The sequence below is a fragment of the Balaenoptera borealis genome (genome assembly GCF_965194805.1).
Source record: "Balaenoptera borealis genome assembly, chromosome: 12".
Lineage (NCBI taxonomy): Eukaryota > Metazoa > Chordata > Mammalia > Artiodactyla > Balaenopteridae > Balaenoptera > Balaenoptera borealis.
The window spans coordinates 89,793,096-89,810,210 of record NC_138869.1 but is presented as its reverse complement, the minus strand read 5'-3'; the positions used below and the strand labels follow the sequence as shown (position 1 = coordinate 89,810,210).

The window sequence follows — 17,115 nt, the reverse complement described above, 5'->3', positions numbered from 1 at the left end:
CATTTGAGTTTGATAATTTTACTGTGGTAATAAGAATATCCTTGTACTTGGGATATATGGAGTACCGAGGGGGAAGGGATCAAACTCCCAAACGATTCAGAAAATGTAAATATATGGAGAAAGACAAAACGTCAAAATGTCAAGAGTTATTTTGTGGGTGAAGTTTATACAGGAGCTTTCTGTATTACTTAGAACTTTCCCAATTAAAATTATTCTAAAGTAAAAACTTTTAACTCTACAGAGCCAGACAGCCAGGTTTTAAATCCTCCCCTACTCACAATGAGTGTGGGCAAGTTCCTAAACCTCTGCATCTAGATCCCCTCAGGGTTGTTAGGTTAAGATAAGAGCTTAGAACAGTACCCAGCCATGAGAAAGTGTTAATTTCAAATAGATTCTAATTTTCAATTGATCAGAAAACATGTGAACAATTATTCTGAAATTAAGAATATTTTTTTCTTTTCCATGAAGCCAGGCCTAAAGGCCAGGATGATAATTGTTAAAAGCTGACAAAATGTCCTTGATTCCCATACCTGTTGAAATTATAAACCCAACTTCTCTTCTGAGTTTACTGTTTAGCCATGTTTATAAACCTTCCTAAGGTCATCAATAACGGGTACCCAAGCGACTTAGAAGAAAAGTTACCACTTCGAGTTTTGTGTATTCACCTGAATAGTCAGGGAACTTTCACCTATTTTATTTAGGTTTTCATTTATTCAAATTCCAACCAGAAGCTAAATACAATTGGAAACTCGTAAGCACTAAGTTTTACTCCAAAGGAGTAGGATCATTCAGATTTACTCCGATAAAAGTATGCAACCCTTAAGCAAAGCTTTTCTTCATTTAAAAGAAAAATAAAACCAAAAAACAAAACTATACAGTAGTCTTTCCTTATGTTCATTGCACAAAATGAGTTCTCCTTTTAGAACTTTGACACTCAATGGTGTTTTTGTATGTTTTCACAATTTAAGATCCCAACTTTAGTAACTTTTCTACTTCAAAAAACCCTAAGTTTTCCTTTAGGGTGGTGTAAAAACCAGTATTTCTGCACAATTCACTGGAATTTTTTCCTTTATAATAAAAATCTCTTTTTAAAACCAAAAAAACAGAACAAAAACCAAAAGGAAAGTCCTCTACCTATTATGGTTTCTGCAGCTATGAATGTATTTCTCAGTTTTATAGCTGCTTAGCTACTTCAGACTCCAAATCTGCTTTAATAATGTGTAACTGTATCCACACTCAGCAGAATGCTCTTTCATAACAGCAACTTGGGGAAAGAGATCTGGAAACAAAATACATATATTTATGAGTACCAGGAAACAAACATGGCCCAGTAATATATGAGGCAAGAATGCCTACAATGAGATGCTTTTTTCATTTAAGATTTCTTTCCCATGGTTGTATTTTCTTTTTTTGTTGTTTTTAAACAACCACTTCTGGTCATTAGAATGAATCTGACAGTGCTCTGGAACAATGTGATTATAGCAAAGCTGTAAGCTTTTAAAATGTTATTTATACCTGTTACATTCACTTCTCACCCTCCAAATACTGATGACAGATGTCAAAGAGGCAAAAACCAGCACAAATGGAAAGACTATCAAAAATGAGTATCACCTTGTGCTTTCAGATACATTTAAGCATTTCAGTGTACAATAGTCCTTTCATTTCACATTTTTAGTAAGATGTTGATGCAGTGCAGCAAATATGCAAAGCATCTTCTTTCACACAGTCTGTGCAGAAGACATCTAATTTAAGTTCTGAGATAACAAATGATAAAAAAAAAAAAATCCAGGATGAACAAGTTTCAAAATGCATAGTGTTCTGTGCATGAGTCCATTTTCTTTAAACTCTGAAAGAATAAAGTGGTAAGAAAAAAAGAAAAAAAACTGCTGCTGCACTCTCTGATCTTCTCCATTTTGCTGGTCAGCACTCTATTCTGGCATATAAGGATGGAGGTGATCCTCTATGGTGCCAACTGCCCAGTGGGTAAGCTGCTCCTGTGGCAGGTAGAGGCAGATGCTGCATAACTTGAAGATTGTAGCTTTGTTTTTTGGAGTCTGGAAGGGGAAAAAATTTTTTAATATTCTTAATAAAGACTTTAACATAAATGACCGATTATCACATGAAGTCCATCCCCCACAATTTATTAAGCACTTATGGACACAGTAACAAAGCATATAGAGTAAGGGAAGAAATTATGGTTCCCATCCATAGGGACCTTAGCCTAGTTAGGACAGAACCTTGCCATACAAAATATAGAGAAAACAGAGTAAACATGATTATAAACTAAATGTTTACAGAGTTTATGCAGAATAAAAAATTGAAAGTTGGGAAAGTCAAACACAGACTACTTGCTAAAAGTAGCAAGTCTGTCTTTCATGGAGACAGATTTGAATAGAGGTTTGCAATCACATCTGTATACAGAAAGACAGCAGATGTGGTGAGAGTAGACGGTAGAGAGATTAGAAATAGGTAAAAAAGATTTAAGCGTATCCTGGGGGAAAGGACTAGAAGGCCAAAGTATTAACAGTTAAATCAAACTCTAAGTATTTTTTAAAAAGCAGTTACTATTTTAACATCTAACATCTGATAAACAAGTGCTAGGTGCTTTCACAAATAACCACTGCTAGTAAGTGGAAGACGAAATCTGAACCCAGAACTGCCTTCAAAGTTTTGCATCTTTTCACTATAGCACCTCTTAAAAAAAAAAAGGTGAAAGACTGCCTTTGCCAATGTCTGAAGCAGACTAGCTACCTATGACTGTTCAGACTCTAGGCATGTGCCTCTATACCACTGCGCATTCAAAATTCTTTTTTGCTCTAGCCCTTATCATATATATTATATTAGGATATAAAGGGCAGAAGATCTCTGCTAGATGATTTTTACCAAATTTCTTAATTTCTTGATTTCCTTAGCTATAAAATGGGAGTAGTAAGATCTACACCTCAGAAGACTGTCGTGAGGATTAAATGAGCTCATACACGTAAAGCTCTTAGTATAGGGTCTGGTACATAATACAGTTGACTCTTGAACAACATGGGTTTGGGCTGCTCAGGTCCACTTATACGCAAATTTTTTCCAATAAATATATTGGAAAAATTTTGGAGATTTGTGGTAATTTGAAAAAACAGACAAACCATATAGTCTAGAAATATAAAAAAAAGTTTTGTGTGTCATGAATGCGTAAAATATATGTACAGATGACCCTTGAACAACACAGGGGTTGGGGCACCGACCCTACCTGCAGTTAAAAATCTGCATATAGTTTACAGTCTTCCCTCCATATACACGGTTCCAGATCAGCAGATTCAACCAACCACGAATTCAACCAACTGCGGATCGTGCAGTACTGTAGTATGTATTTATTGACAAAATTTCATGTATTAAGTGGACCAGCACAGCTCTAACCTGTGTCATTCAAGGGTCAACTGCAGACCCTAGTCTATCCTTACATAGGCATAAGGTGAGTGACATTTAATATATAATTAATGTGTTAGTTTTCTACCTGTTTTTTTTTAAATTTATTTTTGGCTGTGTTGGGTCTTCGTTTCTGTGCGAGGGCTTTCTCTAGTTGCAGCAAGCGGGGGCCACCCTTCATCGCGATGCGCGGGCCTCTCACTATCGTGGCCTCTCTTGTTGCGGAGCACAGGCTCCAGACGCGCAGGCTCAACAATTGTGGCTCACGGGCCCAGTTGCTCCGCGGCATGTGGGATCCTCCCAGACCAGGGCTCGAACCCGTGTCCCCTGCATTAGCAGGCAGATTCTCAACCACTGCGCCACCAGGGAAGCCCCCCTACCTGTTTTATTGCTTTGCTTTTCAAAGGATTACATTACCATACAGTACGCCTCTCTCACAACTGGAGAAATGACATAGCCTGTCATCACAGGTAAGTGGCTTTTAAAAAAATGTTACAATGTTTCTAATACTGTATTATGAATATGTATATGAATACTATAATACTGTATATGCCATAAAACTTTCCTAACGATTCATTCATTAGCATTCGTTAGTGGACAGCTAGGCTACCAAGAAGCAGTCGTATCGATTACACGAGGCGGCCACAAAGCAACCACACTGCACTTCATTATCAATATATGGATCATTATACCTGTAAATAAATATGAATTTTTTTCACATTATCCTTTTTGATGTCTAATGTTACTAATATAATTAGTAGATGTTACTAATACAACACCTAGTGTTTTGTATCGTGTAAAAGAATATTGTAGTTACTGACAATTCATCTTGTAAATAAAATACATAAACTTAGGTATCAATAAATACAGTACAGTACTGTAAGTGTATTTTCTCTTATGATTTTAACATCTTCTGTTCAGCTTTATTGTAAGACTATATAACACACATAACATACAAAATACGTGTTAATCGACCATTTACATGATTAGTAAGTAAGGCTTCCAGTCAACAGGAGACTAGTTAAGTTTATGAGGAGTCAAAAGTCATATGCAAACTGTACAGGGGTTGGCACCCTTAACCCCCGAATTGTTCAAGCATCAACTGTATACTACAGGTGGTGGCCACCACTATTATATCAATCCCCTCATGAACTAGTGGAAGTTCTTCCATATAATGCAAATACAGCAACACATCTCCAGCTTATGAAGATCGAGAACAGAGCCTGAGTGGAAGAAGGGGACTAAGAGCGCTGAAGAACAAATTCATCTACAACTAGGGGGCACCAGTGATCCCAGTGTGTCCAGGACTGACTGAGGGGTTTCCAGGACTTGGGACTTTCCAGTATTAAAACCAGGACATTCCAGACAAACTGAGACTACTGGTCACACCCTACCTACAACCCAAATTTAGCTTATGAGCTTATAATTTTCTTTTCATTAAAAGGATTCAAGCTGTTTGCTTCATAAAGCATTAAGAACACCTGACCTCGATACATAAAAAGAGATGATTTGTTAACTCATTTAGCCAAGAAACTCCTTCAATTCACTAGTCATTTCTATACAGTATCACTGACCTCATATATATTCACGTGAAAATGAAGTTGCTACACTAGTGTATGTTATTATTAAATCTTCTATGACTAAAAATCTCTGTCATGGATTCCACAATATAAGTCAATACCCTGCTATACAGTATTTTCTCAACAAGTAACTCAAATGAAAGTACACTACAGGCAATTAAAAAGGAAAAACGAGTCAACTACAAAGTATTCACCAAAGGAGAGCTGAGGTAAAGAAGAAACTGAGAACAAACAAAAAAAAAGGCCAAAACCAAAAACACCCCACCTAAATTGTATGGTTCTTCTATCAGTTTTACCAGATGCTTCCAGTGAAATTAATCTTCTTCTTAATTCCCAGTTTTTTTATTTGTACCTACACCATAATTACTTAACTTTTTACAAGATGGAAAATGTACAATCTTCCCAAGTAGTCTATCAGCTCCTTGAAGGTAGCAGTATGATTCCCATTTGTATTTTTCTAGTACCTTGCATAGACTCGCTCTTAAATAAAAACAAAAATGTTCTACAATGCAATTAATAGTGTACTTTTAAAGTAAGTCTTAAATCACCTTCTCAATGAGGCCTTCTCTGGTGACACCATCTAAGAATTCACACCCAACAGTTTATGTAATTCCCCCTTTTCTCTTAGCACTTATCACTATCTAACTATATATTTTACTTATCTACTTCTAGGTCTCCCACAATGGAATGTCAACGAATGTCAACCCAAAAGGAATTTCTAACGTGTTCATTGCCGTACAGTGCCTGGCACTTAGCGCTCATTTGTTGAATGAATGTTAAATAAATTAAAATGATGCCATTTTTAAAGGTTAATAACAAAGTATCTATTATCTACTATAAATTCTAAGTAATGATATTTAGGCTTAGATTGGTAAGAATAAACCACATTTTACAGAATAAAAATCAATTTGGAATACTTGGATTGCTACTTAAATTGGAAGTACTTATTTAAAACACATGTGGACCTTTTAAAAACAGATGTGCCTCATCCTTTCAGATATTTATTTAAAAGGTCTAGGCCAGTGCTTCTCAAAACATAATGTTATCAATCACTTGAGGATTTTATTCAAAGTAAAGATTCTGATTATTGCACACTGGAATCATGACTTTTAAAAGCTCCCCAGGGCTTCCCTGGTGGCACAGTGGTTGAGAATCTGCCTGCCAATGCAGGGGACACGGGTTCGAGCCCTGGTCTGGGAAGATCCCACGTGCCGCAGAGCAACTGGGCCCGTGAGCCACAACTACTGAGCCTGTGCTCCGCAACAAGAAAGGCCGCAACAGTGAGAGGCCCGCGCACCGCGATGAAGAGAAAGCCCTCGCACAGAAACGAAGACCCAACACAGCAAAAATAAATAAATAAATAAATAAATTTATTAAAAAAAAAAAAAAGCTCCCCAGGTAGTTCTAATATGCAGCAAAGTTTGGGAACCATTGTTCTAGGTTAAGGTCAGGACGTCTGTTTCTTGGTTTTTAAGTAACTTCAAAATGCCATGTTGAAGGAGCAAAACAGAATTAAGTGACATATAGAAAACAGTTTGCTAACCAATAAGCTTTTAATATGAGCCCTTATGTGGTTTTTTAAAAAAAAAAAGGAAAAGTAAAAAACAGCTTACCTGCAAGTGCTGTCTGTCAATGAAGAGAAACACTGACTGGTTAGGATTGTTGACAACAATTCCAGTCTTGTCCTTTCGGCTCAGTACGTGCAGAAACTGTTTTTCATAGTCACCGTGATGAAACTCAAATTTGGCCTAATTAAGAAATATAAATGTTTACGTGTAACCACAAACATGTTATACCACCTGAAACATCACCTGCACTCATGCATAGAGTTGTGCTGTTCAGTATGGTAACCAACAGAGGCTACTTAAATTTATATTAATTAAATGCAATTTAAAATTCAGTTCTTTAGTACTAGCCACATATCAATATGATCAATAGTCACATGTGGCTTGTGGCCTCCATTCTAGTCTCTTGAGATACAGATTTCCTTCATCACAGAAAGTTCTATTGGATAGCACTTCATAATTTGACCTTCAAGGAAAACTACACCAAACTGACTAAATCCTAATACTCAATGATTTTAAGCCAAATATCATAAAATCAGATTTTCAAACCCACTCAGCTCAAGACTCCTACCTTAGTATTTTAAGCCCAATGACACATCCCTTCTTCCTATTCTAACATATAAGGAACACTGTAGATGGTTCTTGGAAAGAAATCTATTTATATTCCAATCCCAGCTGCACATCTCACTACTTATACAGCCTGTGCAAATCCCTTAACTTTTTTAGACTTAAGACAGGGCTCTAACCCATCAGTTAGGAGGAGTAAACGAAATGTAAAGCCCACACCTGAAATATGCTTCCAATCCTCACAAGGATGAGCACCTGAGGATACAGGAACCCCTCAAATTTTTAAAAAACGTTTTTACATGTATTTTTTCAGATGATTAAAAAACTTTTTTTTATGTTATGAAGAACAGTTATCAAGTCAGTCATAATATTCTTTTAATCTTTTAATATGAGGAAGATTAACACAATCCTCCCACAAAATGTCTGTGAAGAGGCCAAATGCTAGGTGAAAACACCAGGCTAACGGGGAATTCAAGAAACCTGGAAACCTTAATCTGATATTTAGATAGTGAACTGTAAAAATGATTATTAGTCCATTCAGTTCAAACAATCTTTATTCTATTATGTCAAAGACAGCAGAAAATACTAACGTGGAAAAAACATCAGTTCCTGCTATCTAGGATTTTACTACCCAGTAGTTTTCCTCATAAACCATAACGCAAAAGATGATATGGTATCCCCTATGTACTATTGTATGTAAAATATAATACTGAATTGTACCTCTGCACAATTCAAATATTTATTGAACTCAGAATACAAAAAGCATGTTATTAGATACTGAAAAATATGAATAAGACTATCTCAACCTTAAGGGACTCACATACTGCTGAAGAGGAAAAGCACATACAAATATAAAACCTAACATGCTTCAAACCTTTCCCACAATAAGATGTGGTTATTTGTAAAAAACCTAAAATGGGTTCTTACTGTTAAAGTGCTATGGGAAGAAAGAAGAAATAATTAACAGAGTAGACAATGAGTGCAATATTAGGAGGTGATTTTGGATTGGGCCTTGAAAGATGACAGTAATTTTCCTTGGGGAAAATAGTAATGGTAAGTAATTTGGAAAATGCCGTTCTAGGAAACAGAACCTACACAAACACAAGTGTCAAAATCAAGACACTGCTCAAGAAAGAAAGCCTCAAGTGTTTCAATATGGCAAATATCAGGGTGGATGGAAGAGGCCAGTAGAGTATCACACTGAAGAGAGATTTGAGTGAGACTGGAAAAGGCCTTGCCTGTATTTCTATGGCACTTCAATTCTATCCTATTTGAATATCCAAAGATTTGGGAAGAAATGGTCCACACTTTTGGTCCATTTGTGGTCCAAATGGTCCATAAAAGAAAACTCTCATAGGTACCATGTAAGAAATAATTCCCGGAAGAAAAGTAATGAATGTTTTAATAGTGTGATGAAGAGCTAACCTAAAGCAACAGCATGAGGGATGAAGAGGAAAGCAGAGATCTACTTTACTAGTACTTCTCTGTACTTCACAGCACTATGAATACAGTAGAACTGGATATTTTAAAACAATCTTTACTCTGGTTCCTATTAAATCTCATGACTGAAGTATTCAGATTTTAAACTGCTTCGAGTCAAAAAAAAAAAAAAAGTGTGTGAGTTAAAGTTTACTTTTCCTTTTCTCATGTATCTTGAGAGAAAAAACTGTTATTTTTATTTAAAGCTTCTCATTCAGGATATTTATGTATATTAAATTACTTCAGAGAAGTGTATTTGTTTTTACATTGTTACCTTATTTACTGCAGTAGAATTCTAAAATTATAAAGCTATTACCTATATCCTACTGCTTATATTCAGTCCGTAAGTTAAGGTTTTATCATTCAGAGGGCTTTCCACAGTACAGGGTAGCGAATTAAGAGCGTAAGCTTTATAGTCAGTCTAGACTTAACGTCTGGACTGCCACTTAACTGCATGACCTTGGATTATTTACCTTATCTCTGACTCACGTTTCTTTGCAAAAGGAGGTCCCTATCTACCTAGTTTATTGTAATGACTAAGATTCAATGTATATATTTAAGAGACAGCCTAGCACAGTCAACACTCAATATAACAGCCATGATTTTAAAGAAAAGTTACTTGAGACAAGACTATTTTCATACAATGATTTTTTTTAAAAAGGTCTCAGAGGAAAAGACAGGGTACTAGAAATTCAAAAATATACTGTGATAAATGGACCTAAATTTTTCCAGTGGGAAATTCTGAACTAAAAAAAAAAAAATCCTAGTAGTGCTTCTGGAGAGCAATTACGGTTCAGGTGTAAGACATGCCCTGATAGCAATGTAAACATGCCTTTTCCATTCCTGTCTTCCTGCCTTTTATATTCAACTTAAATTCTCCAGTACATTCATGTTAGTCAGATGTCATCTATTAAAAGACACAAATATATGATGCATTCACCTCTATTTAGCCGCCTATGCATTATCTTTACAACTTACTACCGTCAAATGAATCTTAGAAAAAGGAATGATAATTTGAGCCAATGTGTAGCAACATTACCATGGGGACAGGAGGAGTATACCAATTTGCCTATCACACCCGAAAGCACTATAAAGACACTTCATAGTAATGGATAAATGCAAAATTTTTTCAATGACAATTTTCATATTCCTAAGCAATTAGCTTAAAATAAGCCTTCTAATATTTAGCTTAGTATATAAAGTTGAGTCTTTAAATAAATGTAATTATTTCTTTGTTTTTCTGATTGTTAAATAAGTGTGCTCATATAGAAATTTACTGAAACACATACATATATTTAAGTAAAAAAGGAAAAGTTAGCTATATCTGACCTAAAACTAACCATGATTAACACTTTGGTGGATCTTGTTCTATTTCCTTCCATTCATATATATATATACTATAAATAAAATTAAAATCATCAACACCCAGGTAAATGCCCTGAAATAAAGCACTAGAAATTGTCAAGCACATCAAATGACAAGTCAAAACATAGCAAGATGTCAAGGAAAGTTAATTAAGAACCACTATTACATTTACTTTTCTCCTATAAAGTTTTATATGCAAATCAACTCCTAGAAAAGGGTTTCTTAATTCACTTCTTAGATTCCTTTGACAACCAGGGTTAAGTATAAAGTATTTTAGGAGAGTGTGTGGTGCAGGGGAAGAGATTTTCTGAAGTTCATCTATGGGCTCCTCTATAAATAAACAAATGTCTACCTTAAAAGATTTTCTCTGACCATAATTTCAAGGACACAGTGGATAGTTAGAACCACCTCATTCTCAAGAGATTCTATAATCCAAACGCTTTCTATTCTTGCATTACAACAGTCAAAAGGCGAGGAGGGACTCATGAAGTAAATTAGAGAGCGTATTCCCAAAGAATTTCTTAAATTGGACCCTATTCTGAGTTTTCAACTTGTTTACATGTTCACCACACTTATTTTCGAATAAAATACCTGAACAGGCCTAAAAGGCTCATCAGATTCTTTCCACCGAGAGAACAGGAGACAGACAATTTTTTCAATATCATTCCGAGGCCAAAGAATGAAATCCATCTCCTGAGTACAGCCAATTACATCCTATAAAACGCCAAAAAAAAAAAAAAAAAAAAAAAATTACTTTCAAAGAAACAAAGCCGTAACAAGTAATGTCACAACTTACAGGGTTTGACGACAGAAACATTTTACAAGTGCAAAAGGTCCACTATACAGCTGACCCTTGAACAGCTTGGGCATGAAGGGCACTGACCAGAGTCGAAATTTCAGCATACAACTTTACAGCCAGCCCCCCATACATCTACAGTCCTGCATCTGTGAATTCAACCAACTGTGGATTGAATAGTATTGTATATGTATTTATTGAAAAAATCTGCTTATAAGTGGATCCTGGCAGTCGGTGCAAATCTGTGTTGTTCAAGGGTCAACCATGTATCATTTTATGTCTTTAAAGAAGTCTGTATACAATCTGAACAGCTCATGACGTAATTCTAATTCTTCTTATAGAGTCCACATATAATCACTCAATCCAATGTTTTTCACATTAAGATCTTAACTCAGTGCACGGTGAAAACTCCAACTGAAGCTCTAATTTTTTGTACCATTATTTCCACTCTTCAAAATCAGAACTTCTAATATGAATCACTATCTTCTAATCACAGGTGAAATGCTATTTTTGTTGTATGCTGATTATTGAGGCCAACTAACCTCTTCCAGACCAGTATATTGTTATCTCCAGCCTCCCCAACAAGCCCACTAATCCTGGGGACCTCTTGTTCAAGTTTGCCCAGACTAACTTTCTTTCAATGAGCTGCAGAAGTTTAGCAAAATTCCATACTTATAAAGGGCATGATGTTCTCCCCTGAAAAAGGAAATCCCAATGAACAGTAATATAAACCACGAATCACAGCAACAACATCCACAATTACCAACATAATAACACATAAGTTATCCATGCTTTATTTAAATTCCACTTTTAAAGAGATTTATGACCATAGTTAACTACCCATTCTTAGGAGGAAGAAAAACCCAAGTTTAACTCACAAAAACCTACCAAAACCAAGACAAAAACAGAATTTACCCTTCTCATAGACTGGTATCGAGGAGCATGGAGCTGTACCACATCCTTCTGTAAAAGCTCTATGGAACTTTCCAAGGAATAGCTGGAATCTCGCACACCTTTCAGGATATTTTCTTCATAATTATTTGTCATGACTGGTATAACCTCAGACACTTCAAAGAGTGCTGATTTTTTCTTCTAAAAGAAAAAAAAAGGTGTATTAACCCACAAGTAGCACACTGTCTTAATACCCAGAGTTCATATTACAATGTCATGTACCTTTATTCTAACTCAGCAAAATTCTTAACTGATGTAATTTTTGTACTGAAAACACAGATTTTCAAATAGGTGGATCCTTCTGTTCTTCCCCCAGCCCCCTTACTCCTCTACCACAAACAGGCTGTTATCAGAATGTTTAACTGCATGTTTTATAGCATTATGGTAACCACAGCAAGTACTTATTTTAGACAATATTTCTTAAATGCTGTGAGAAACAAACACCAGATACCCCTAAGGTTAAAAAAACAAAACAGTGATTTACTCTTGATGTAAATTCACTTAACTGGTCCTACATACAGCCAAATTAAAATCTCAGCAGTTTAAAATCTAAGTTCTTCAGACATATTAACTGCTTCACTCCTTGAAAGGGTCAATTTCCATTACTCCTTCTGGATATTACGTAACTACAAGCATCAACATTCAAGAGGAGGGAAAAAAAATGTCTACCAAATCTTCAAACGTAGTTAAGATCAAGGGCTCGTCATCAATTTAGGTTATAAAATTTATCAACTGCTCAGACAACTGCCTGGATACTGTCCACTCAAAGAATGAAAGCAGGTTTTCATAGGTGTTAGAAGAGCTAGATGGTATAATCTGGGGCATCTCACACGTTAAATTCAAAGATCTAGTCTCACTACTTATATCTTGTATTTATTTCTAGTGAACCTACATTATAATGGCTTCAACTAAAATCTCATCTTATCAATTCTGCAATTAACAAAAAAAGGAAAAAAAAAGAAGTAAATCCATGATATCATTTCAAAACAAACCACTTTTGAAACCACTTTAAAATGCTATACTCTAGCAGCCTAAAGCATTCTTAAATATTGAATACTAGTATCTTTAATAGTGGGGTAAAAACGTGGGAAACTTTCAAATATTAAAGAGCTGCCACGCTAAGATGATGTTTCTGATGTGAAATTAGCTCATAATTTAAGCACAAAATCAAAGTAGTATTTCCTTAATGTTCATAACCTGACCTCATGTCAAAGAGAGATCGATTATCTAAGAAACTGTCAATTATTTTAAGTTGCAAAAAAATACTGCTTTTATCATGTTCTCCTTGACTACTCACAACTCATTATTTGCTATTTAACTGTGGAATTAATTCTGATTAAGACAAAAAAAATTTAAACTTGGTCATTTTGAATTTTAATCAACTGCACTTCTAAACACAAATCAAACCTTTACAGTAATCAATTGCTCCTAAGAATTAAAGTGCATTCTATTTCATTAAATGTACCATGAGAAAAGGTAACAGAGTTGATGAACCACATCGCTTTCAGCATGTAAACATTTTGATTCTAATTTACTACTTTCAAACATTCTGTATACTTTAAACAATCTTTAAATTCAGTTATCAAAGTTCTCTATGTAACTCCACATAAATGAAATTCACTATAAAACATAAATGAGTTTTACAATGCTACCCCACCCCGTGTTAACTAAAAGTGGATCCTACGAAGCTTTAGAATTAAGTAATACCAAACCAACGAGCACTCAAGCCTTCCATTCATAGTTATACTGCAACTCCTTTGAGATAATTACCCACAAGGGTCAAAGTTAAAGCACACAAATGTAGACTTTCGTCAACCACTCTTTAACCTAATATACACTTACAAAAATCACTTGTGCTAATTCACATTAAGAACTTTAAATTACCTTCTCCTTGAATACAAAGGCAATATACATCTTGAAGTCAAACTGGTCAGCTAGAGATTCTTTTTTCTTTCTAAGCTGAGCACGTAGTCTGTTCAGAGCTTGTTTCTTCCGGGAGTTTGGGTCCCCCATTTTGAAATACAGGTGGTACTAAAGCCTTTGGAAATTGTCACTAAACTATGGGCACTTTTTCTTAAGACTCAAGTACAACAGAAACAAGTCATTTTTTTCCTGCTAATATGATTGAATAGCTAAAATCACGACTGTAACCCAAAAACTGCACCTTCTGGCAATATTAGCAGACTGTCATATTACAGGGTCAAGAAACAAAAGCTGCTGTCCAGTCATGTTTGGACAATAACGTTTGGGGTCAGATGGGAAAAAGGAAGGGAAGGAAGGAAAGAAAGAGGAGAAAATACTTGAACTAACTTTTTGGAAAACACATTTGGCTTAACTGCCAAAATAAAGGTGGGGGAACGGAAAAGCCTATTAATAGGATTTAGGTGTGCAATAAAACACAACTGACATCAGTCCAATCCTTAAAATCCATCCGGATTTTTTTCCCTCTTTTCAGAGAAGGGATAATGAAAAGGAATGGGGAGGGGGACTGTGATCCTTGCTTTCTGAATGTCAAAAAAAAAAAAAAGGAAAGGAAAGGAAAAAACAAAGCCACCAAAATAACCCCCCCAAAACAGGGTAGGTGAATGAAACTGAAATACCCAATTGGATTTTACCCAGCCAGATCCATGGCTGTAGTACCTAATTAATTCTTAGTTATTTCAGATTTCACTATTGCTATGTATTGTCAGTGCGTGTTATTGATTACACTTGGTGGTGAGCAAAGAGAAAAGTGCAAAATCGGTAGAGAAGGAAGGGGAGAGGTACAGGGTTTCCCTGCAATCAACTACAGTGTATACCGGGGGCGGGCAGCTGTTGCCCAAAGGAGCCATAAGAAAAAACAGCGGAGTCATTACCAACTTCCCCATCACCCACATTTTCACCCTCAGGCGGCTGCTAATGCTGCTGCCAAGGAGAATCATGATGGCACAGGGAAAGGGGGTACAGAATACAATACAGTAATGACTCCGGCTCTGTGGTTAGACCTGATTAATGCCCGGGATCCCAACACCCCCAGTCCTGCAATGAGTCCTACATTCCCCAAGGGAGCCTTCCCTATGAATCTGCCCCTGTGCAAGACCGTGGGGAGTGCGACTTATCTTCTTGTGAGCATTGCTGAGGCAAAGGTGGCGGGCTCTTCTCCCAAATCCCAGGCAGTGCCCGGGGACCACCGGCCTTCCACCCCCCAGGTCCCACCCCCACCCTTTGCCTTCAGCGGCAGCGACTCACTCGCACCACGGGAGACACTGGATCACTCGGGTTTTCACTCATTTCATCGTGGAAACAATCCCCGCCCGGGTAGAGGAGGCGGGAGAGGGTAAATGGAAAGGATCAGTGAGAAGAAAAGAAAATAGTTGCGTTAATATTAATTACTTTTTAAAGTATGCCCACCCCACCCCCCCCAAGAAAAAAAAATTAAGTTCCCGGATTCCGCTCTCACGTTGAACAGACCATGTTTCCCGAGCTTGAATTGCTTAGGGCGGGGTCGTTAGTTGGTTTCCCAAAGGGGTAGAGGGTGGACTCGAGGCAGCTGGGGCGGGGGTGGGTGACGGGGAAGTCCCCTCCCTGTCCCCGCGGAGACCGGGACTCACTGACCGACTCTCGGGCGGGGTTCGGGCCCTCTAGCCGCAGCCCGCGGGCGGAGCGGTGGCGGCGGCGGAAGAGGAGGCGGCGGCGGGGGCGCTGCTCGCAGCACGGGCAGGAGCCATGTCAAGAGAAAACCACCAGCCAACTGAGCCCCTCCATCCCCGCTGCAGTGCGCACTGTGACCGGGCCGCCCGCGCTGCTGCCGCCGCTCAGCCCCCACCTGGGACCCATAGTCTGGCTCGGCGCCCCGGGCGGCGGCGGACTGGAAGGACGCGGGTACGGCGGCAACGGCGAGAGAAAGAGAGGAGGAGAAACGAGGAGGAAGAGGGGGGTCGGATTTGTACTGGCGGCGGAGGGGGAAGGGAGGAAGGGGAGGGGAGCCCTGCGCTAAGGGGGGGGGGGTCTGTCAGCGAAGTAAACCCCCCAAAATAAAGTTATTTCAGTTCAAGCATCTGCTCTGGAGTCTTTCTTCTCCGCACGGGTCGAGTTCCGGCTCTCAGAAAGAAGGTCGAGGAGACCAGGAGGGGGTAGATGCTGAAGCGGAGGGTGGGCTTCCGCGGTGGCACAGGTCGGTTCCCCCCCACCGGTGGCTGCGGAAGCGGCGGCAGCGACTTCAGCGCCTCCCGGGTCCGGGGCAGAGTCGCGTTTGAGAAGAGAAGCGAGAACAAACAACTTAAAATGGCAGCGACGGCCGCTGCGTCACCCGCCCCTCACCGGCACCGCCCCGAACTCTCTGCGGCTGCGCACCCCGCGGGCCGCCACCATCTGCGCAGAAGCGAAGAGGGAGAAAAAACTGGAAGGGGGGAAGGTTTACATGGTTGTCAAAGGAGGGAGGAAAGAAGAGCTGGAGCAGAGAGTGTGAGCAAGCTTTAAAAGGGTGACTCTTTGAGCTTAAGCTTCTTAGTTAACATTCCCGCTTCAAAGGGAAGTTTGAGAATAGACACTCCCCTCTTGTACAGTATGGAGTTTCCATAGGGCGTGGAAAGGGCCGACCCATTCTCCCTCCGCCCCCTCTGTCGGGAGGTCCCGGGCTCCAGAGTTGGCCCCTCGCCCCTCCCCCTCTGTCGTCATAAAGCCACGCCCTTATGCCCTCCCAGACGAAGCAGCAGGATGGATTCGCTCTTCCCTGATCTCGTCCGCCTCTTAGACTCCGCCGGGTCGCGGGACGGGGCGGAGCCGGTGGGCAGAGAGTAAGCGAAGGTGAAGGAGGCGGAGTGAGAGAGGAAAAGGGAAGTGTGTGTCGGAAGAGGAGGCGAAGACTCTCATTTCAGTTCGTTGTGGTTTTATTTCTAAACCACTGATTGGTAGTCCTTCTGGTCTGCCCCGCGGTATCTTGCAGCTGAGAATTCATTTCCAATACCTGTAATTTAAACAGCGTGCAGCAGAAAGTGGCTCACGTTGGTCGCACATGGCTCTCTGTCCCCACCTCGCCACGTGCGCAGGGAGGGAGGGCGGCTCTCAAGCTCCGAAGAAGGTGAGAGACGCCGTTGGAGCGTTGCTGCTGTGGCTTAGCAGAAAAACTGCCGAACCTGCCCCTTGGATCATTTCAACCCTACTTTGAGAACACAATTTTTTTTTTTTTGAGTTTTTGAATTTTATTTTTTTATACAGCAGGTTCTTATTAGTCATCAATTTTCTACACATCAGCGTATACATGTCAATCCCAATCGACCAATTCATCACACCACCACCCCCCCCCCACGGCTTTCCCCCCTTGGTGTCCATACGTTTGGAGAACACAATTTCTATGGCGATCCGTCAATCAGGACCTTAGACCTAGGACCTGTCCCTTAGGTGGTTCTCTGTCTTCGTC

The 17,115-nt window shown here is 38.9% G+C and overlaps 1 protein-coding gene across 2 annotated transcripts; it reads right to left on the bottom strand.

Moving 5' to 3' along the window:
* Window positions 1-651: 651 nt before the first annotated feature.
* On the bottom strand, window positions 652-15,993 carry LOC309607641 (uncharacterized protein C6orf62 homolog). 2 transcript variants are annotated; one of them, XM_082346423.1, is made up of 5 exons: window positions 14,946-15,993; window positions 11,682-11,858; window positions 10,562-10,684; window positions 6,608-6,742; window positions 652-2,054 (listed from the first exon to the last, which is right to left on the bottom strand). In XM_082346423.1, the coding sequence occupies exons 1-5, from the start codon at window positions 14,985-14,987 to the stop codon at window positions 1,929-1,931; spliced, it is 603 nt and encodes a 200-aa protein (XP_082202549.1). In that variant the 5' UTR covers window positions 14,988-15,993; the 3' UTR covers window positions 652-1,928. The 2 variants fall into 2 exon arrangements, with proteins under 2 accessions (XP_082202549.1, XP_082202548.1); XM_082346422.1 differs by having other exon boundaries at window positions 13,602-15,990.
* Window positions 15,994-17,115: the final 1,122 nt, after the last annotated feature.